Source organism: Oryx dammah, unplaced genomic scaffold, assembly GCF_014754425.2.
Source record: "Oryx dammah isolate SB20612 unplaced genomic scaffold, SCBI_Odam_1.1 HiC_scaffold_17, whole genome shotgun sequence".
Classification (NCBI taxonomy): domain Eukaryota; kingdom Metazoa; phylum Chordata; class Mammalia; order Artiodactyla; family Bovidae; genus Oryx; species Oryx dammah.
Window position 1 is genome coordinate 5,381,630 of NW_024070201.1, and position 17,039 is coordinate 5,398,668.

Genomic DNA, 17,039 nt, shown 5'->3' on the forward strand with positions numbered 1-17,039 from the left:
TCTCAATCCCACAAATGTAAACTGTCTAGTAAATTCTAGTCATTTTTTCCAGAATTAAAAAAAAAAAAAATGCCCCAGTTTTCTTCTTACCAAGACAGGAAGCATTTCCTGGAGATTAATCACTCTTTTGACTTGCAAAATTGGAAACGTTGGAAGAAATTAGTAAAGTAGGTTGTATCATCCTACTTTGGATTCAGAATTTTTGGAAATGGTCCTATTGCCATTTGAAAGAAAGCAATCATGAGTCAAGCTGCCGGTGATCTAAACAAACACTGTCACCTTATAAAAATCGGACTGTAGACCCGTGGACGTAGTAGAAGATAGAGAGCAAGCCATTAAGACTACATCAAGCTGAGAAAAGTCAGTGGAAATGAGAAACCTTCCAATTCTGCTGTTGCTATGTGTGGCAGTGTGCTCAGCCTATCCACTGGACAGGGCTGCAAGGGACAAGGAAGACAGCATGGAGCTTGTTCAGGTAATTAAGGGGGCCCGGTGGGGAAACTAGTTCTGCTTTCTGTTTATAAAGCTTGCACAGAATTGTTGGAACTGACCATGTACGAATTGCAAAGGCAGAGTTATACAGTGTTGCACATGGAAAGGGTCTCAGTATCACTCATCTGGGCTTCTCCTTTTATACTGGAAGGAACAAAAGCCAGAGATATTAGGTACTAAGATCAAAACCACCTTAGTAGCAGCAGTGTTTAAGATACGTGAATAACAAGCAGAGAGTGCATGAAATGTGTCTTATTTTGAAACTCCTGTAGGTATTTTAATCCAATATAATGTTAGCTGGATATTTTTATTGCTGCTGTCATGTTTAGACACAGAGATTTTTCTAAGTTTTTTTCTTAAGCCAACTCCTTATGAGCAGTATAAAGTGGAAAATTGAATAAATGTAGCTGAAATAGACAAATACACACAAGGAAGTTTGATTGTTTATCTCCTTTAAGTTCCCTAGATACGTACCTTGATTTTCCAGTTCATGGCAATTTTCATTGCTCTGGTAGTAAAATAAGCTGCAGAGATTATTCTGTTACAAAAATAAAGCAAAAGTGAAGAGTCTGCAATTGAAGAATTAAAGATGACATTGACTTTTATTTCAGTAGGTTAGAAGACTATTTCAAATAGATTAAGTGAGCAACTGCACACATTTACTGTAAACCACTAAAAATCATAAGATGACCTAAAACTATACTTATTTTCCATTAGCAATACCTAGAAAACTACTACAACCTTCCAAAGGATACGAAACAGTTTGTTAGAAGAAAGGACAGTAGTCCAGTAGTCAAAAAGATTCAAGAGATGCAGAAGTTTCTGGGGTTGGAGGTGACAGGAAAGCTGGACTCTGACACTCTGGAGGTGATACGCAAGCCCCGTTGTGGCATTCCTGATGTCGGTTCCTTCAGCACCTTTCCTGGTATGCCCAAGTGGAGGAAAACTCACCTTACCTACAGGTACTGGGTCCAAAGAGATTTTGACATACTATTGAGATTTTATAAATTACTATCACAGGAGAAAATAGTATCTTTATTATTACTTTTTTTCATACAGAATTGTGAATTACACAAAGGATTTACCCAGAGATGCTGTTGATTCTGCCATTGAAAAAGCTCTGACGGTCTGGGAGGAGGTGACCCCACTTACATTCTCCAGGATCTATGAAGGAGAAGCTGACATAATGATTATATTTGCAGTTAGAGGTAAAAACAAAAACAAAAACAAAACAGAACAAGGGTGGGGGGAGGGGTGGGAAACCCACACAAAATTTTATGTAGTGTTGTTTCATTAGAAAAGATTCCAAAGAGATCTTAATTATTGATCATCCAATATTTTTTTTTTCCTCTCTTAGAACATGGGGACTTTTTGCCTTTTGATGGACCTGGAAAAGTTTTGGCTCACGCCTATCCACCTGGATCAGGGTTTTATGGAGATGCTCACTTTGATGATGATGAACAATGGACAGAAGATACATCAGGTTAGTGATACATCCCTCAGAATGATTTTGGTGTTGATTTTTATTTTAACTTGGAGAAGTCTAAATAACTAAGAATATTGGAGAAATAGAGTGTAACAGATTTCCCAATGGGACAAGAATCAGCAGAGGCAGACTGGAGATGGGAGTAATTGGATATGGCTGGATACTTTGTCTCAAAAACTGATTTCAAGAATGAGCCTTGAAAAACACTTGACTTTCCATTAAGTGTAAGCAGTCAGTTGATCAATTAACCAAAAAAAAAAAAAAAAGGTGGAGAGGGGACAAGAAAGGTACTGCGTGCTTCCAGAAAATAAGCGACTATAATAGCTGACTAAATGAACATAATGCACAGCTGACCTGTATAATATACATGTATTTAAGGAATAAGTAACTGTTATCTATGATTTCTTAAATAGGAATCAATTTATTCCTTGTTGTTGCCCATGAACTTGGCCATTCCCTGGGTCTCCAACACTCAACCGAACGTGAAGCTTTGATGTACCCAGTCTATGACCCTCTCACAGACCTCGCTCGGTTCCGCCTTTCTCAGGACGATATCAATGGCATTCAGTTCCTATACGGTGAGTGATGCTGGAAAAATTAGACGTGGGAGCTTTGCAATGATGGTCTTCAAGAAAGCTTCCAAATGCTGCATAAAACATTTTAATTTGACTCGAGGCACTTTGAGAACGTGTGGGAAGCATATACAGTGACAGAAGCATCATTTCCTGCTGATGTTTGCATCCTCACCTCTGTCCCCTTTAGGGTCTCCCCCAGTTTCCCCTAATGACCCCGTGGTGCCCACGGAATCTGTGCCTCCCGAACCCGGGACCCCAGCTGCGTGTGATCCTGCCTTGTCCTTCGATGCAATCAGCACACTGAGGGGAGAAACCCTGTTCTTTAAAGGCAGGTCAGTCCAGAAAACTTTACATTCCTATCTATTCTTTTGATGTATCAATACAACGCTTAGAGAGGAAAGCAAATAGTATTTAAAACAAAACAATTTTGCTCTGCGACTTGAAATTATTCTGACGCTCCACTTTCCACATTTTCCTAAAGCTGTCAAGTTCATTTGCAAAAACTTAGGATGATTTGATTTTTATCACTCCCAAATATCATTGAGTCATGGTTACTTTTGAAAAGTCACAAGTAAAGCTTTAGAATCTGAATTTTATTTTTACTTCCTTTAAAAATGATACCGGGATACTATTACATTTAAACAATTAATCTACTCTGCTGGATAAATATGCACATGATAATAAAACTGCCCAAGTGGAAAGAAAGTTGAAGTCATCACATCACTGATTCAGTTTCTCAGTTCTCCCTATCTCCATCCATAGTGATGAATGCGTAAATATCCTTCCAGAATTATTCCATGGATGTATAAAAATATACTTACATGTACGTACACACATCTGCCTTTCTTTTTGAAAATATAAATGATGGTGTAATATATATATTGTTTTGCATGAATTGTAGGTGTTTAAAACTTACAGTCAGTTGATTAATTTGCATTATAGGATAACTTCCCTTTCACAGAGACATTATTCTGGAATCCTATGCCAACAGGTCCAGTGCAGTCTTCTGGGGGAAAAAAAGGAAAGATTTTTCCTTAATGGCAAAATATCTGATTTCTGTCTGTCATTGATCCTAGAGGATGTGGGAATGGAAGAAAGTGGGTGAGGAAGGGGAGTGAGGAAAATATGCTAAAACATGGAAGACTTTTTTCAATTTTCATTTCTTTTGCATGTATTTCAGACATTTTTGGCGGAAATCTTTCAGGACACTCGAACCCGAATTTCATTTGATCTCTTCATTCTGGCCATCTCTTCCTTCAGGCATAGATGCCGCATATGAAGTTACTAGCAAAGACACAGTTTTCATTTTTAAAGGTAATTATTATGTAATAATTTCTTTAATTTGCTGAAATAAACCCTCTCACCGAAAAATTGAAAAAGACTTTAATTTTTTTCTACAACACACTTTGTCTGGTTTATTGCTTAAAGGTAACAAAGCTGTAATTGATATTGGCATTATTTTATTTATATTTTACAGATGATGAAATGAACATAAGAATAGAAATAGCCCAGTTGTAAATTCCCTCATTTGGAATTTACAGCTGTCTTCATTCCGTCTGTGTTCATTCATTCAACCTACAAGTTTTTGTTTAATGTCTATTTGGGGCTGCTAAATCTAAAATTCTGGCTTCTTTTTCTACTATGAAAATCAAAGGTGCTAAGAAGTATTTCCAAAACCAAAGACTCCATTGTTTTAGATTCAGTGTGATTGTGTTTTTTTCTCATAAATACAGGAAATCAGTTCTGGGCCATCAGAGGAAATGAGATGCAAGCAGGTTACCCAAGAGGCATCCATACCCTCGGCCTTCCTTCAACAGTAAGGAAAATAGATGCAGCCTTTTCTGACAAGGAAAAGAAGAAAACGTACTTCTTTGCAGAGGACAAATACTGGAGGTAATATTTGTTTGTAATAACTTTATATGATCCTAGTTAGGGAAATTATCTTCTTTCTCTAAGGAAGTTGCTTATCTTCCTCTTAGACCTTCGTCCCCCACAGGAAGAACAGTGGGGCTCTAGACAGCTGTGGGGGAGTCCCTGTATGTGTGCTCAGTCTCCCAGTCATGCTCAACCCTTTGCAACCCCATGGACTGTAACCCGGCAGGCCCCTCTGTCCATGATTTCCCAGGCAAGAATACCGGAGTGGGTTGCCATTTCCTCCTCCAAGGGATCTTCCTGACCCAGGGATCGAATACGTGTCTCCTATGTTGGCAGGAGGATTCTTCACTGCTGGGCCATCTGGGAAGCCCCACTGACAACATATATGAACCAAATATGATAGAAAACTTGAAATTTGTATTTGAAATGAATGATTGGATCCACTCTGTGTTCACATCTTTGTGATAGAAGGATGATTAAGATTCTTTCTCTCCAGACCTAAGAAATACGGTAGCAAACAGCATCTGCTAGATCAAGATGTTGCCTCTCTTTCTGGTAGAGACACAATTTTAAGAGCCTAGTTTGCAGTACCATTAAAATCACACATTTCTGTAGCACTAAACATGCCTGACATTTATTTGCAAATCTTGGAAAATTGATTAGAATTCCACATTTTTTGCCGATTTTGATAACACGGCCTCTGTGCAATGCTGAGCTTTGTTTCTCTTACTTGGTGCAGATTCGATGAGAAGAGACAATCCATGGAACCAGGTTTTCCCAAGCAAATAGTGGAAGATTTTCCAGGGGTTGAACCAGAGGTGGATGCTGTTTTTGAAGTATTTGGTAAGAGGACACTCGTTTTGTTGGCAGTGGAGCACTTAAAACATTCTATAGTACCAGAAGAAAGAGGAAAGCTGAAGAATTTGATAACAGTTTTCTTTAACCAGGTTCCTCTTCCCAACCCTAAATTTCAGCTTACAAATTTCATGTCAATTGTATGACTACTTCATATAATAAGCTGTATAAAAACCCCCTCAAGTGGTGTGGCCAAGTTCAACACTGGCCAGCTGTCTTCTCCATCCCACCACTAATTCCCATGGAGAGTTTCTCTGTCTTTCCTGAGTAGTCAGTCAGCCGCCAATATTTAACTTTCCATGAGCCCAAAGTTAAAAAAAAAAAAAAAGGATTTTCTCCCCCACTTAGTTAGAGATGGGTGGAGGGATAGATGATCTTTACTGAAAGGTAACCTGAGCACCAGGATGGCAGAGTCAGAAAGGACCATCTGGTTCTGAAAGAGTCCCTGAGATTCTCTGAGGCCAGAGAATCAGGCTTCTTTGTCAGCAACAGGGAAGAGGAGTATTCAGAAGGAAAAGTGTAAAGATACACAGTTTCTGAAGATGCAGAGAATTTTATCTGATTTCAAGCAGAATAACCTAATAACCCAGAGCCTGGTTCAGCTGTCAGACAGAGCTGGAGTGGGGTGCTATTCACATCTTTTCCTGTTGAGTGACCTTGGGCAGGCATTTAAATTTGTCTGAATCTCAACTTCTTCATCTGTAAAATGGAGTTAGATATATGTGCCTCATAGGACTTTTACAGAAAGAAATGAAAATAAAAGTCATGCAAAATGCTTACCATAGTTCCTGGCACATAGTAAATCTCTCCAAACACTTTCTACTTTTAAGTATCTGTTATTCTGAGTTCTGTGTGTTGCCAAATTTATTTACTTGAAGAAAAATATCTCATTATTTCTCCTGTCTGCATTTGCAGGGTTTTACTATTTCTTCAATGGATCTTCGCAGTTTGAATTTGACCCAAATGCAAAGAAAGTGACACATGTGTTGAAGAGTAACAGCTGGTTGAATTGTTAGGAGAGATGTTTAGAAGGCATAACATGGGCATTTTAAGTTAAGCTGATAACTCTTCACCTAAGTCCCCATGAACTGAAATGGTTCGTGTTCTCCTGTGTGTGCAGTGACGGAGACTGAGAGTGTGAGCTGTGTGTCTTGCCCACTAGCCTTACATATCACAGGGCACTCAAATGGGCTGTGCATTTGTACTCTGGTCACGTGCATTAGCCTCCCATGGGAACACGCTTAGCACTCGTGCAACAGGCAAGTGACTGTATATAGACTATTTACTTATTATTTAATAAAGAGAATCTGTCAGTTACTTTATCGTGTTGTTTGTTCCAATGAATGCACTTTCCTCACAATCTTGGGTGTGCTGTGGACTGATCAGTCAACAATGGAGGTGCAGGACAGGGTCTCCATGGCTGGGACCTCAAAATGGGCTCAATCAGAACTGGAAACAATCTGCTATTTCCCCTCCCCAGGGGCCCTACCAAAGGGATGCTATTTCCACCAACCAGGCATCATATGTGTTCCTGACACACCTAAGGAGAAAGATCAAGGGAGTTGTCACCATACAGGGCAGGCTCTGAAAAAAGTTGTGAAGCAGAATCCTATAATTAAAGCAAATCACCTAGTTCACACACCTCATTTTTTTCTGGTGGGGAAATAAACCTGTTCTTTATCTTCTCCTATTTTACTTATATATTCCATCAATGGAGTTCCTTTCCCTGCCCAAGTAAATAATTGTGCTCAGATCACCTCTATTCACAGATGAAAATGCCCTCCTTTACTCATTTTGTATCTATCCATGCCCATGTAGCCCCCATGGGCAAATGCTTATCCTAAAAACAGGTTTGCCACTCCTAAGTAATACGTGTAGCACAGTATTGGCTACACAGTAAGAGCTCATTCATGCTATAACTTATTAATTCATTTGAGAATAATTTATTAGTAGTATTCCATGTTTCAGGTATTGTGCTAGGTTGTGGGCATGGGAGCCTGAGGAAATGGACACTGTCCTTGCCTCACTGATATTATAATCCAGCAAGAAAGACTATATGCAAAGAGTGACAAATATGGATATGCAACTGTAGTTTGAGTAAGAGTTATAAATGAAAAATTAGGCTTCTTTGACGGAATAACAGGAGGAACTCCTTTGAGCTGGGTGGTTTTAGAAGTTTTGGAAGAATGGCATTGGAGAAGGTTTTGAAGGAAGACAATGAAAACTAGCTGAATAGATGGTTTGGACTAAAGCGGTCACAGGGGCAAATCAGATGGGCATATATATATGATTGGCAACAGAACTCTATGATGGCTTAGATATGGAGTTTATGTAACAGACATAAGTGGCCAGAATAACTCCTGGGTAGCTTCGTTGAGCTTACTGGAAAGAAACAGTTTTGTGAAGAAAGGGCAATAGGAAGAATTGATCAGTTTTGCTAATTTTTGAAATGTCTGAGAGGTTCACAAGTGATACCATGAAATAAAACAGCTTAGAACTCAAAAAAGATACAGTGATTATGTTTGGTGATAAATGTTAACTAAACTTACTGTGGTAAACATTTTGCATTGTATTCACATACCAAATCATTATGTTGTACACCTAACACTAATACAATGCTGTATGTCAATTATACCTAAATTTTCTTTTTAAAAAAGAGAAGATAGAAATATGTGGGATTTTTCAGCATTTGACTAGTCTTATAGTGCAAGAGATATCAAATGAAAGATTTTTATGATGTAATCTTAATAAATAACAATATTTTGCCAAGGATTGAACATGTCTTTATTTTAAAAATTAACTAAATTTATTTGGTTTATTTTTTGATAGATATTATGCATCCACAGCATGAATTTGAAAGGTTAAAAAACATGCAATGAAAAATTAATTTTCCTCGCACATTTATCATCACTATCTAGTTCCTTTTTTCAGAAGTAACAAACTAGAATTTTAGGAATCCTTTCAGAACTATTTATACATATAAAAGCAATAATATTATCTTTATAAGTTAAAATGTGTGTGTGTGTTAGCCGCCCAGTTGTATCCAACTCTGCTAACCCATGGACGATAGTCTGCTAGGCTCCTCTGCCCATGGGCTTCTCCAGGCAAGAATACTGTATTGGGGAGCAATTCCCTTCTCCAGGGGATCATCCCAACCCAGGTCCCCTGTATTGCAGGCAGAGTCTTTATGATTTGAGCCACCAGAGAAACCCTAAGTTAAAATGGTAGCATATAAACTCACACTGCTCTGGCATTTGCTATTTTCACTTACTATAGCCTGGCAAACATTCCACACCAGTACATAGAGAATTTGCTTCACTTTTTCATAACTACATTCTGTGAGAGAAATATGTGATTTATTCATTCAGTTTCCTATTGGCCATTAAATTAGTGATTAAATAAATGTATGCATCAAAGAAACAAAATTTAAATATAAAATAATAAAAAATAAAAATATATTTTAAGTAAATAAAACTATTACATTAAATGACAATTCAGTAATGTGTAATTTGTGGTTGTCATGAGTATCCAAATGGCCCATGTGGTGTAGAACCTAAACAATAGTTTCCCTACCCCTCCATCTCTGCTCAGACTTTGAAGGTTAAGCCTCTCATCAGATATGCAAGTGTATTCAAGGATATTCATTGTAGCACTGGGAAAAATAGTAAATAAATCAAGTAAAATTGTAGGCATCGGTATACTATTTTCAGTATTCACTGTATCAATAGGTGATTTTAAATATTTTACTATTATTCCTATTATTTGATTGGCATGCAAAAAAAAAAAAAGGTGCTCTCAGACATTAGCTAGTCCAACTGAAAGTCTGACATATATTATTTGTCCTGTTTTAATGCAGAAACAAATACTTTACATACATCACCTCACTTAACTCTTATTTGGGAGGTAGAGATTATTACATCAGTTTTACAAATCTAAAGATTGCTGCTCAGAGACAATAGGCCATATCCTCAAGGTCATGCTGATAATAAATGGCTGAACTAGAGATGTAATCCATCTTGTCTGACGCCAAACTTATGTATTATGATCCACTCTGCTGCTTCCTATTCTTTGTATTGACATGAACTGACTATGCTGCTGCTGCTGCTAAGTCGTGTCAGTCGTGTCCGACTCTGTGTGACCCCATAGACAGCAGCCCAACAGGCTCCTCTATCCCTGGGATTCTCCAGGCAAGAACACTGGAGTGGGTTGCCATTTCCTTCTCCAATGCATGAAAGTGAAAAGTCAAAGTGAAGTCACTCAGTCGTGTCCGACTCTTAGCGACCCCATGGACTGTAGCCTACCAGGCTACTCCATCCATGGGGTTCTCCAGGCAAGAGTACTGGAGTGGGTTGCCATTGCCCACATGTGATGAAAAACAAAAGAGATGAAGCAAAGGAAAGACTGAGAGAGGTAATAAGTCAAGAGCTAGAAAAGAGATAAAGAAAGGAACTGGCTCTTTATAGCTAGCTGAATCAAAAGGGGAGGTTGGAGTGACCTAGGCATGGATGTGTAATACAGACTTTCAAAAGTCAAAGGTTTGTAACTCAAGTAATTTCTACAAGTGCTGCTTTATATACTTTTCCATTTAAGTAAGGAATATTAACTCAGGTAATAGAATATTTTACGTGCATCTAAGTGTACAGGAATATGGCTTTTTAAAATAAATAGTTCATTCATAATTCAAGAATATTTAATGACTTGTCAATTAGGATTTTGCTGGATAGTAGAAAGGGACAGTGGGAATCTCGCTCATCCATATACACACATCACTAATTAGATGATGAGGCATTTGGCTACCTTAAGAGAGTCATAGGTTAATCTTAATTATAGATTAGTGGTTTTAAAAAATCACTGCAAAATCTGATACTAAAGGAAAGGGCATGGGTGATTCATAAAAGAGCATTGTAGAGGACTCTCACACTCCTGGGACAAGTCGTGTGACACATGAGACCACAGATACGTTTTCAAAGGCATGAAAATATTTTATATAGATCTGTTACAGAACATCAAATTGATTTCCCTGACACATTCTGAAAATGACAATTTAATTTTTAAATGTTTCTGCACATTAATTATTAACATAATTGCTTTGAATTTCATTTTCCGTGAAGTCCTAACATGTTACCATTTGACTCTGTAGCAAATGAAAACGTCTTTTTCTCAATGCTTTCAGTCCATGTCAGTTTTGTGATTAATCAGATTCAAATTACATCCTCATGAGCAAGTAAAAACTTGGGAGGAGAGTCACAACCACAAGACTACAGTTGGCAGAAATCTAGGTCAAAATTCTGCTAAGAAAGGAGAGAAGTGCTTCCAACACTTTCGAAGGTCACAATTTGGGGATGATACCGCTGATATGGAAATAAACATAAAGGGCAGACAGGATAGGAGACATTCATTTCTTCCTTTTCTTATTCATTCCGTCTTTGGGTAATAGTTACTAAATGCTCACCGTATACTAAGCACAGTGTTAAAAGCTTGGATACATTTGAATAAATCAGTGAACAAAACAGATGAAGACTTTGTCTTCTTAAAACTTACATTCATGAGAGAGGTGGACAAGAAACTAAAATTAAGAACTATAAATACACTACATCATATGTTGGAAGGAGATACAGGCCCGAGTCCCCCATACTCAGTGTTCAAGGAACAGCAAGGGGGCTGCTGAATGCAGTGAAGTCGGAGGGGGTGTGAGTCCTAGAAGAGGAAGGCAGAGAGATGCGGGCTGAGGCAGGAGCAAGTCCTGTGGGGTCAGATGGGTCAGTTTAAAACTTTGGTTTTTGGGTGAAATGGAAGAACCATAGGAGAGAATAGGTCAGAAGAGTCTCTGGATACTCTGTTAGATTATTAATAGATCAAACGAGAAAATAGGTAGAAGCATAGAGACCTGTTAGGAGGCAATTGTACTATTTTAATCAAGTGAGGATGGTGATTCCAACCAGGTGGGAACCATAGTAGTGGGTAGAAGTTATTTGAGATGTATTTGCCAATAGAATCAACAGGATTTAGGGTGTGAAAATGTGAGGCTGTAAAGTGTAGGAAAAAGAGAAGAGTTTGGAGGACCTCGAGTTTTTAGGACAAAGCTGTTGAGCGGCCCTCACTTGAGGTGTGAACAGGCTGTGGTGGAAAGACCATAAGTTTAGTTAAGAGCTTGTTGTGTATTTGCGATGTTTATCTTACATCCATACAGTGATGCTGGATTTATGAGTCTGGAGTTTAAGGAAAAGCTATGGATTGGAAATGTAAATTTGGGAGTCATCAGCACATAGATGGTTTCATTTTTTTATTAAAATTTCTCTGTTTTACTTATTTTTAAATTAAAATTTTTAATTAAAAAATCAATTAATGTTTTTGCAGTGCTGGGTCTTTGGTGCTGCACATGGGCTTTCTCTAGTTGAGGTGGGTGAGGGCTATTTCCCAGTTGTGGTGTGTGCCTTTCTCTTTGTGGAGGCACCTCTTGTGATGGTGTGTGGGCTCTCAAGTGTGTGGGCTTCAGTGGTTGTAGCACAGGGGCTTAGATGCCCTGCAGCTCATGGAATCTTCCCAGGCCAGTGATTGAGCTTGCATCTTTGCACTGGTAGGCAGATTCTTAACCACTGGACCACCAGGGAAGTCCTACATAGGTGGTTTTAGTCTTGTAATTGGTTGAGCTTAACAGTGGAGTAAGAATATAGAAGAGAAGTGGCCTCAAAAAAAAAAAAAAAAAAAAAGAAAGAAAGAAAGAAAGAAAAAAAATCCCTGGGGCATCCCAATATTGAGTTAAAGAACACATGAACAATACATTTATATTCCACCACTCTTCGATGGTACTTTTACTTGAAGCATCAGAGTCATTTATGAAACAAAGCAGGGTAGCAAGTTTATCATAATCTACCATTACATATTGCCTCTTTTTTGCTACTTGTGTGAGTCCAGGTGTGAATTGTTATTTTTATATAAGTATGTCTGACAGAGAGAGGAGGGTAGGATATGCTGTTGGCAAGGACAGTTTGGGGCAAGAATGTGTGAATCCTCCTGGGTGATCCAAGGATGAGCAGATGATGAGTGAGGAGGGGTGTTTCAGCAGGTCAAGGGAGGAAATAAGGGAGAAGTGAGTGGAGAGGGCAAAGGATTAAGGTGATGAAATATGGAATCACACAAGGAAAGGAATATAGATTGGTCACGTAGGAAGTGGATAGCAAACAAGGAGGCATCTGGAGAGAATTTTCATCCAGAGCCCCAGGGCTGAGCCCAGAGAACCTGTAGGAGAGCCTTCATTCTTCCTAGTCTAGGGACCAAGGAAGGGCCAGTTAGTCTACCTGAGAAGCAAAACCAAGCTTACCCTTCAAGCAGGAAATGGGTGCTGCTGTGGTCTGACTTATCTCTATCCCATTCATGCCCTGATGAATTCATTCCTTAAACAGACTGCATGTCTGAGATTGCCAAGCCCTGTGCCAGGAATGAAGATACACTGAGATAAGATTCCTGTTCATATTCTAGTGGAAGAGACAGAATGGGCAATCAGGAAACAGATTGGAATATAAGCACTTCTCAGGCCAAGCCCAAAGAGCTGGGGACATACACAGCAACTAACCCAGTTTGGGGACATCAGGGAAGAATTTCAGAGGAGACACATTTAAGCTGAAACCCACAGGGCAAGCACTTAGTGAATGAAGGGAAGGAAGGAGGATATCCCCACCAGACAGAAGGCGTAAGATGTGTCAAGATCTGAAGGGGAGGGACTTTGGCTTTTTATCTCCTTCAACCCCTTAGCATGGTATCAAAGTGCTTCACAATTTCAGCCCTGTTTGCCTCTTTATGACAGCTCCCATTATGGCCCACCCTAATGCTACACTCCAGCCACTGAACTACTTGAGGTTTCCTCTCCATGCCAAGCTCTCTGTCCCCTCCCGTCTTTAAGTTCAGCTCTTATGTTTGCTTTACCCACTGTCTGGCATATTGTGGATATCTTCCTAGTTCATTTCCTTTCTCTGGACATATCCTCCTAAGGTCCCAGTAGGTGTGGTTGGGCTAAACAGCCATGCTTGTACCTGCAGTCCCACAGTCATGCAAAAACCTGATTGGATTACAGAAGGAATAAAATAGAGCCGATGAGGTGCTCTCTCCCAGAATTAGAAACAACCCATAATACACAGTCAGATCATACTGTGGACAGAATCTATAAGATCACCTAGGGTTGGAACCCGAATCAGGACCATGGTGTGTCAAAGTCCTACACAGAATTTTCTCATGGGGGAGCAGCCTCCTTGAAGCAAAACTGTTCTACAGAAAGAGAAAAGAACAGCGAACCTGCAGGCTAAAGCTGAGAACATGAGGGAGAGAGAGACTGAGAGAGGGAGATGGAGACAGAGCCTGTAACTGTCCCATTTCTCAGGAAGGCCATCCTGAGATTGGATTCCATGAGATTCTTCCATTTCCTTATTATAAGTCGACTGTAATCATCCTCCAATGAAATGATTCCTGGCTTAGACATAAGTTGGGAGTGGATTGGTGAGCCACAGGCTTTCAAAGCATATGTGAGATTTGCTTTGGGGTCCCAGCAGGGCAGAGGAAAATGCCATGTCAAGGCACAACCAGCAGTTTATGAAAAGCAAAGAAAGGGCAGCTGGTTCATCTGCTATCTGTGTTGAACTGTCTCCTGAAAACTCAAGCCAGGGCCTCCCTGACAGCAAAGTTTTAGGGGCTTGGGTTGAAAAGTAAGGTGTCTGAAGCTGTCAGTTACTCCTTGTCATCTAAATTCTACAAGGAGAGGGATATATTACAGTCTAGGTTTCCTTACTGAAAAAAAAAAAAAAGTAAATAGCTGTTGCTGGAAGCCCTGATAGTCTGAATTCATATTCAGATTATGAAAATGTGTCTGGAAATTAATCATCCACTTGGCTGAACTGTATCCATTCCTTGCTCTGTCCTACTGAGTGCTAACAGTAATGGCAGGGTTCTGAGTGATGGGAAGTGGGCTAGAGACTGTTGAGAAATCTGGTGGAGGAGCTGGAGGGATGCAACTCCCTGCCCAACACATCCCTTCAAACCACTTCTTGCTATTGGCTTCTATATGATTCCTTTGAGTCTTTAAAATTAACATCATTTGAATTCAGTTTCTTTCTTTCTTCTTCTTTTTTTTTTTTTTGAAAACTGGGATAAACATATTTGAATTTAGACCTAAAAAATAACAATACAAGAAGGAATAACATGCCCAGCACTATGAAACCTCCATCTGTACTCCAGACCCATCTGACTTGCCTTAGGAGTCAAACTGGGATTGTGTGTTTGTGTGTGTGTATGTGTGTTTTAAGAAGAACCAAGGTTAAGACACACTAAGAATGTTTTACACAAAGTTTACATTGAATGGTTCTGACCAAATTCACTCTTTCACTCAGCAACCATGTTCACAAGTATCCATCCCAATAGGTGAAAGCTTGGGGTATTCCAAAACAGTGTTTGATCCAAAACCTAATCATATTTAATTCTGGAGAACATTATGTGAAAAACATTTTTCAAATTACATTTTGCAGAGTATCTAGACAAAGAATGAGTCTCTTAGATGTAGTTTGTATCACATTAGAAATGTCATGAGTAATGATAAACAGAGGATTGAGGGGTTTTAAACCCTACATTTCACAACAATAAAAATATATCTACTTAAAGAAACTAAAGACCTATATATAGAAAACTATAAAACACCAGTGAAAGAAATCAAAGAGGATACTAATGGATGGAGAAATATACCATGTTCATGGATCAGAAGAATCAATATAGTGAAAATGAGTATACTGCCCAAAGCAATCTACAGATTCAATGCAACCCTATCAAGCTACCAGTGTTATTTTTCACAGAGCTAGAACAAATAATTTCACAATTTGTATGGAAATACAAAAAACCTCGAATAGCCAAAGCAATCTTCAGAAAGAAGAATGGAACTGAAGAAATCACCCTGCCTGACTTCAGGCTCTACTACAAAGCCACAGTCATCAAGACAGTATGGTACTGGCACAAAGACAGAAATATAGATCAATGGAACAAAATAGAAAGCCTAGAGATAAATCCACACACCTATGGACACCTTATCTTCGACAAAGGAGGCAAGAATATACAATGGATTAAAGACAATCTCTTTAACAAGTGGTACTGGGAAAACTGGTCAACCACTTGTAAAAGAATGAAACTAGAACACTTTGTAACACCATACACAAAAATAAACTCAAAATGGATTAAAGATCTAAATGTAAGACCAGAAACTATAAAACTCCTAGAGGAGAACATAGGCAAAACACTCTCTGACATAAATCACAGCAGGATCCTCTGTGATCCACCTCCCAGATTACTGGAAATAAAAGCAAAAATAAACAAATGGGATCTAATTAAAATTAAAAGCTTCTGCACAACAAAGGAAACTATAAGCGGGGTGAAAAGACAGCCTTCAGAATGGGAGAAAATAATAGCAAATAAAGCAACTGACAAACAACTAATCTCAAAAATATACAAGCAGCTCCTGCAGCTCAATTCCAGAAAAATAAATGACCCAATCAAAAAATGGGCCAAAGAACTAAATAGACATTTCTCCAAAGAAGACATACGGATGGCTAACAAACACATGAAAAGATGCTCAACATCTCTCATTATCGGAGAAATGTAAATCAAGACTACAATGAGGTACCATTTCACACCAGTCAGAATGGCTGCTATCCAAAAGTCTACAAGCAATAAATGCTGGAGAGGGTGTGGAGAAAACGGAACCCTCTTACACTGTTGGTGGGAATGCAAACTAGTATAGCCACTATGGAGAACAGTGTGGAGATTCTTTTAAAAACTGGAAATAGAACTGCCTTATGACACAGCAATCCCACTGCTGGGCATACACACTGAGGAAACCAGAATTGAAAGAGACACGTGTACCCCAATGTTCATCGCAGCACTGTTTATAATAGCCAGGACATGGAAGCAACCTAGATGTCCATCAGTTTCTTTTTTTTTAATATAAATTTATTTATTTTAATTGGAGGTTAATTACTTTGCAATATTGTATTGGTTTTGCCACACATCAACATGTATCCGCCATAGGTGTGGTTCCTGAGGAAAACACACATAACGTTCTCTCAGCTGACTTGCTCTTGAAAAGCAATTCTTACTTCTGGATGTGAAGAGCCAGCAGGAGCCTGTCAGGTCAAGTGTGAAGAGGAAGGGATCTGGATCAGAACCATGTGGAAGGGTGATGATATGAGGGGACATGTCATAGCTGGGGACTAAAGAGAAGAATTTTTTTTTTTCTGAACTAAATTATAGAGAGATGAATATTAAGTATTCAACAGCTGGGCCACCAGGGAAGCCCAATTATATAATTAAGAACATTAAAAAAAAATCCACTACATGTTATTTAATAAGTGTGACAACCGAGGAAGTGCTCACCAAAGTAAATGAATTAACTCAGTCAGTGAATAATTCAGCAATAAATCTATTTCAGAAATAGTCAGGCTATAAACAATAAATTAAACTACTAATTTACTCAGCTAATGAGCATTACTTCTTGCACACAAAGAAAATTTCTTAAGCATATTTGATTAAAAGTTCTTCAGAAAAGAACACAGAATGTTGTTACTGTTTAGTTGCTAAGTCATGTCTGACTCTTTGCAACTCCATGGACTGTAGCATGCCTGGCTCCTCTCTCCTCCACTGTTTCCTGGAGTTTGCTTAAATTCATGTCCATTCAGTCAGTGATGCTATTTAACCATGCCATCCTCTGCTTCCCTCTTTTCCTTTTA

At 38.8% G+C, this 17,039-nt stretch overlaps 1 protein-coding gene across 1 annotated transcript; it reads left to right on the plus strand.

Moving 5' to 3' along the window:
• Positions 1-134: 134 nt before the first annotated feature.
• MMP3 (matrix metallopeptidase 3) lies at positions 135-6,600 on the plus strand. Its single transcript, XM_040257842.1, has 10 exons — positions 135-475; positions 1,210-1,454; positions 1,552-1,700; positions 1,850-1,975; positions 2,392-2,556; positions 2,741-2,885; positions 3,734-3,867; positions 4,287-4,446; positions 5,168-5,271; positions 6,199-6,600. The coding sequence occupies exons 1-10, from the start codon at positions 371-373 to the stop codon at positions 6,297-6,299; spliced, it is 1,434 nt and encodes a 477-aa protein (XP_040113776.1). The 5' UTR covers positions 135-370; the 3' UTR covers positions 6,300-6,600.
• The last annotated feature ends 10,439 nt before the right edge of the window (positions 6,601-17,039 follow it).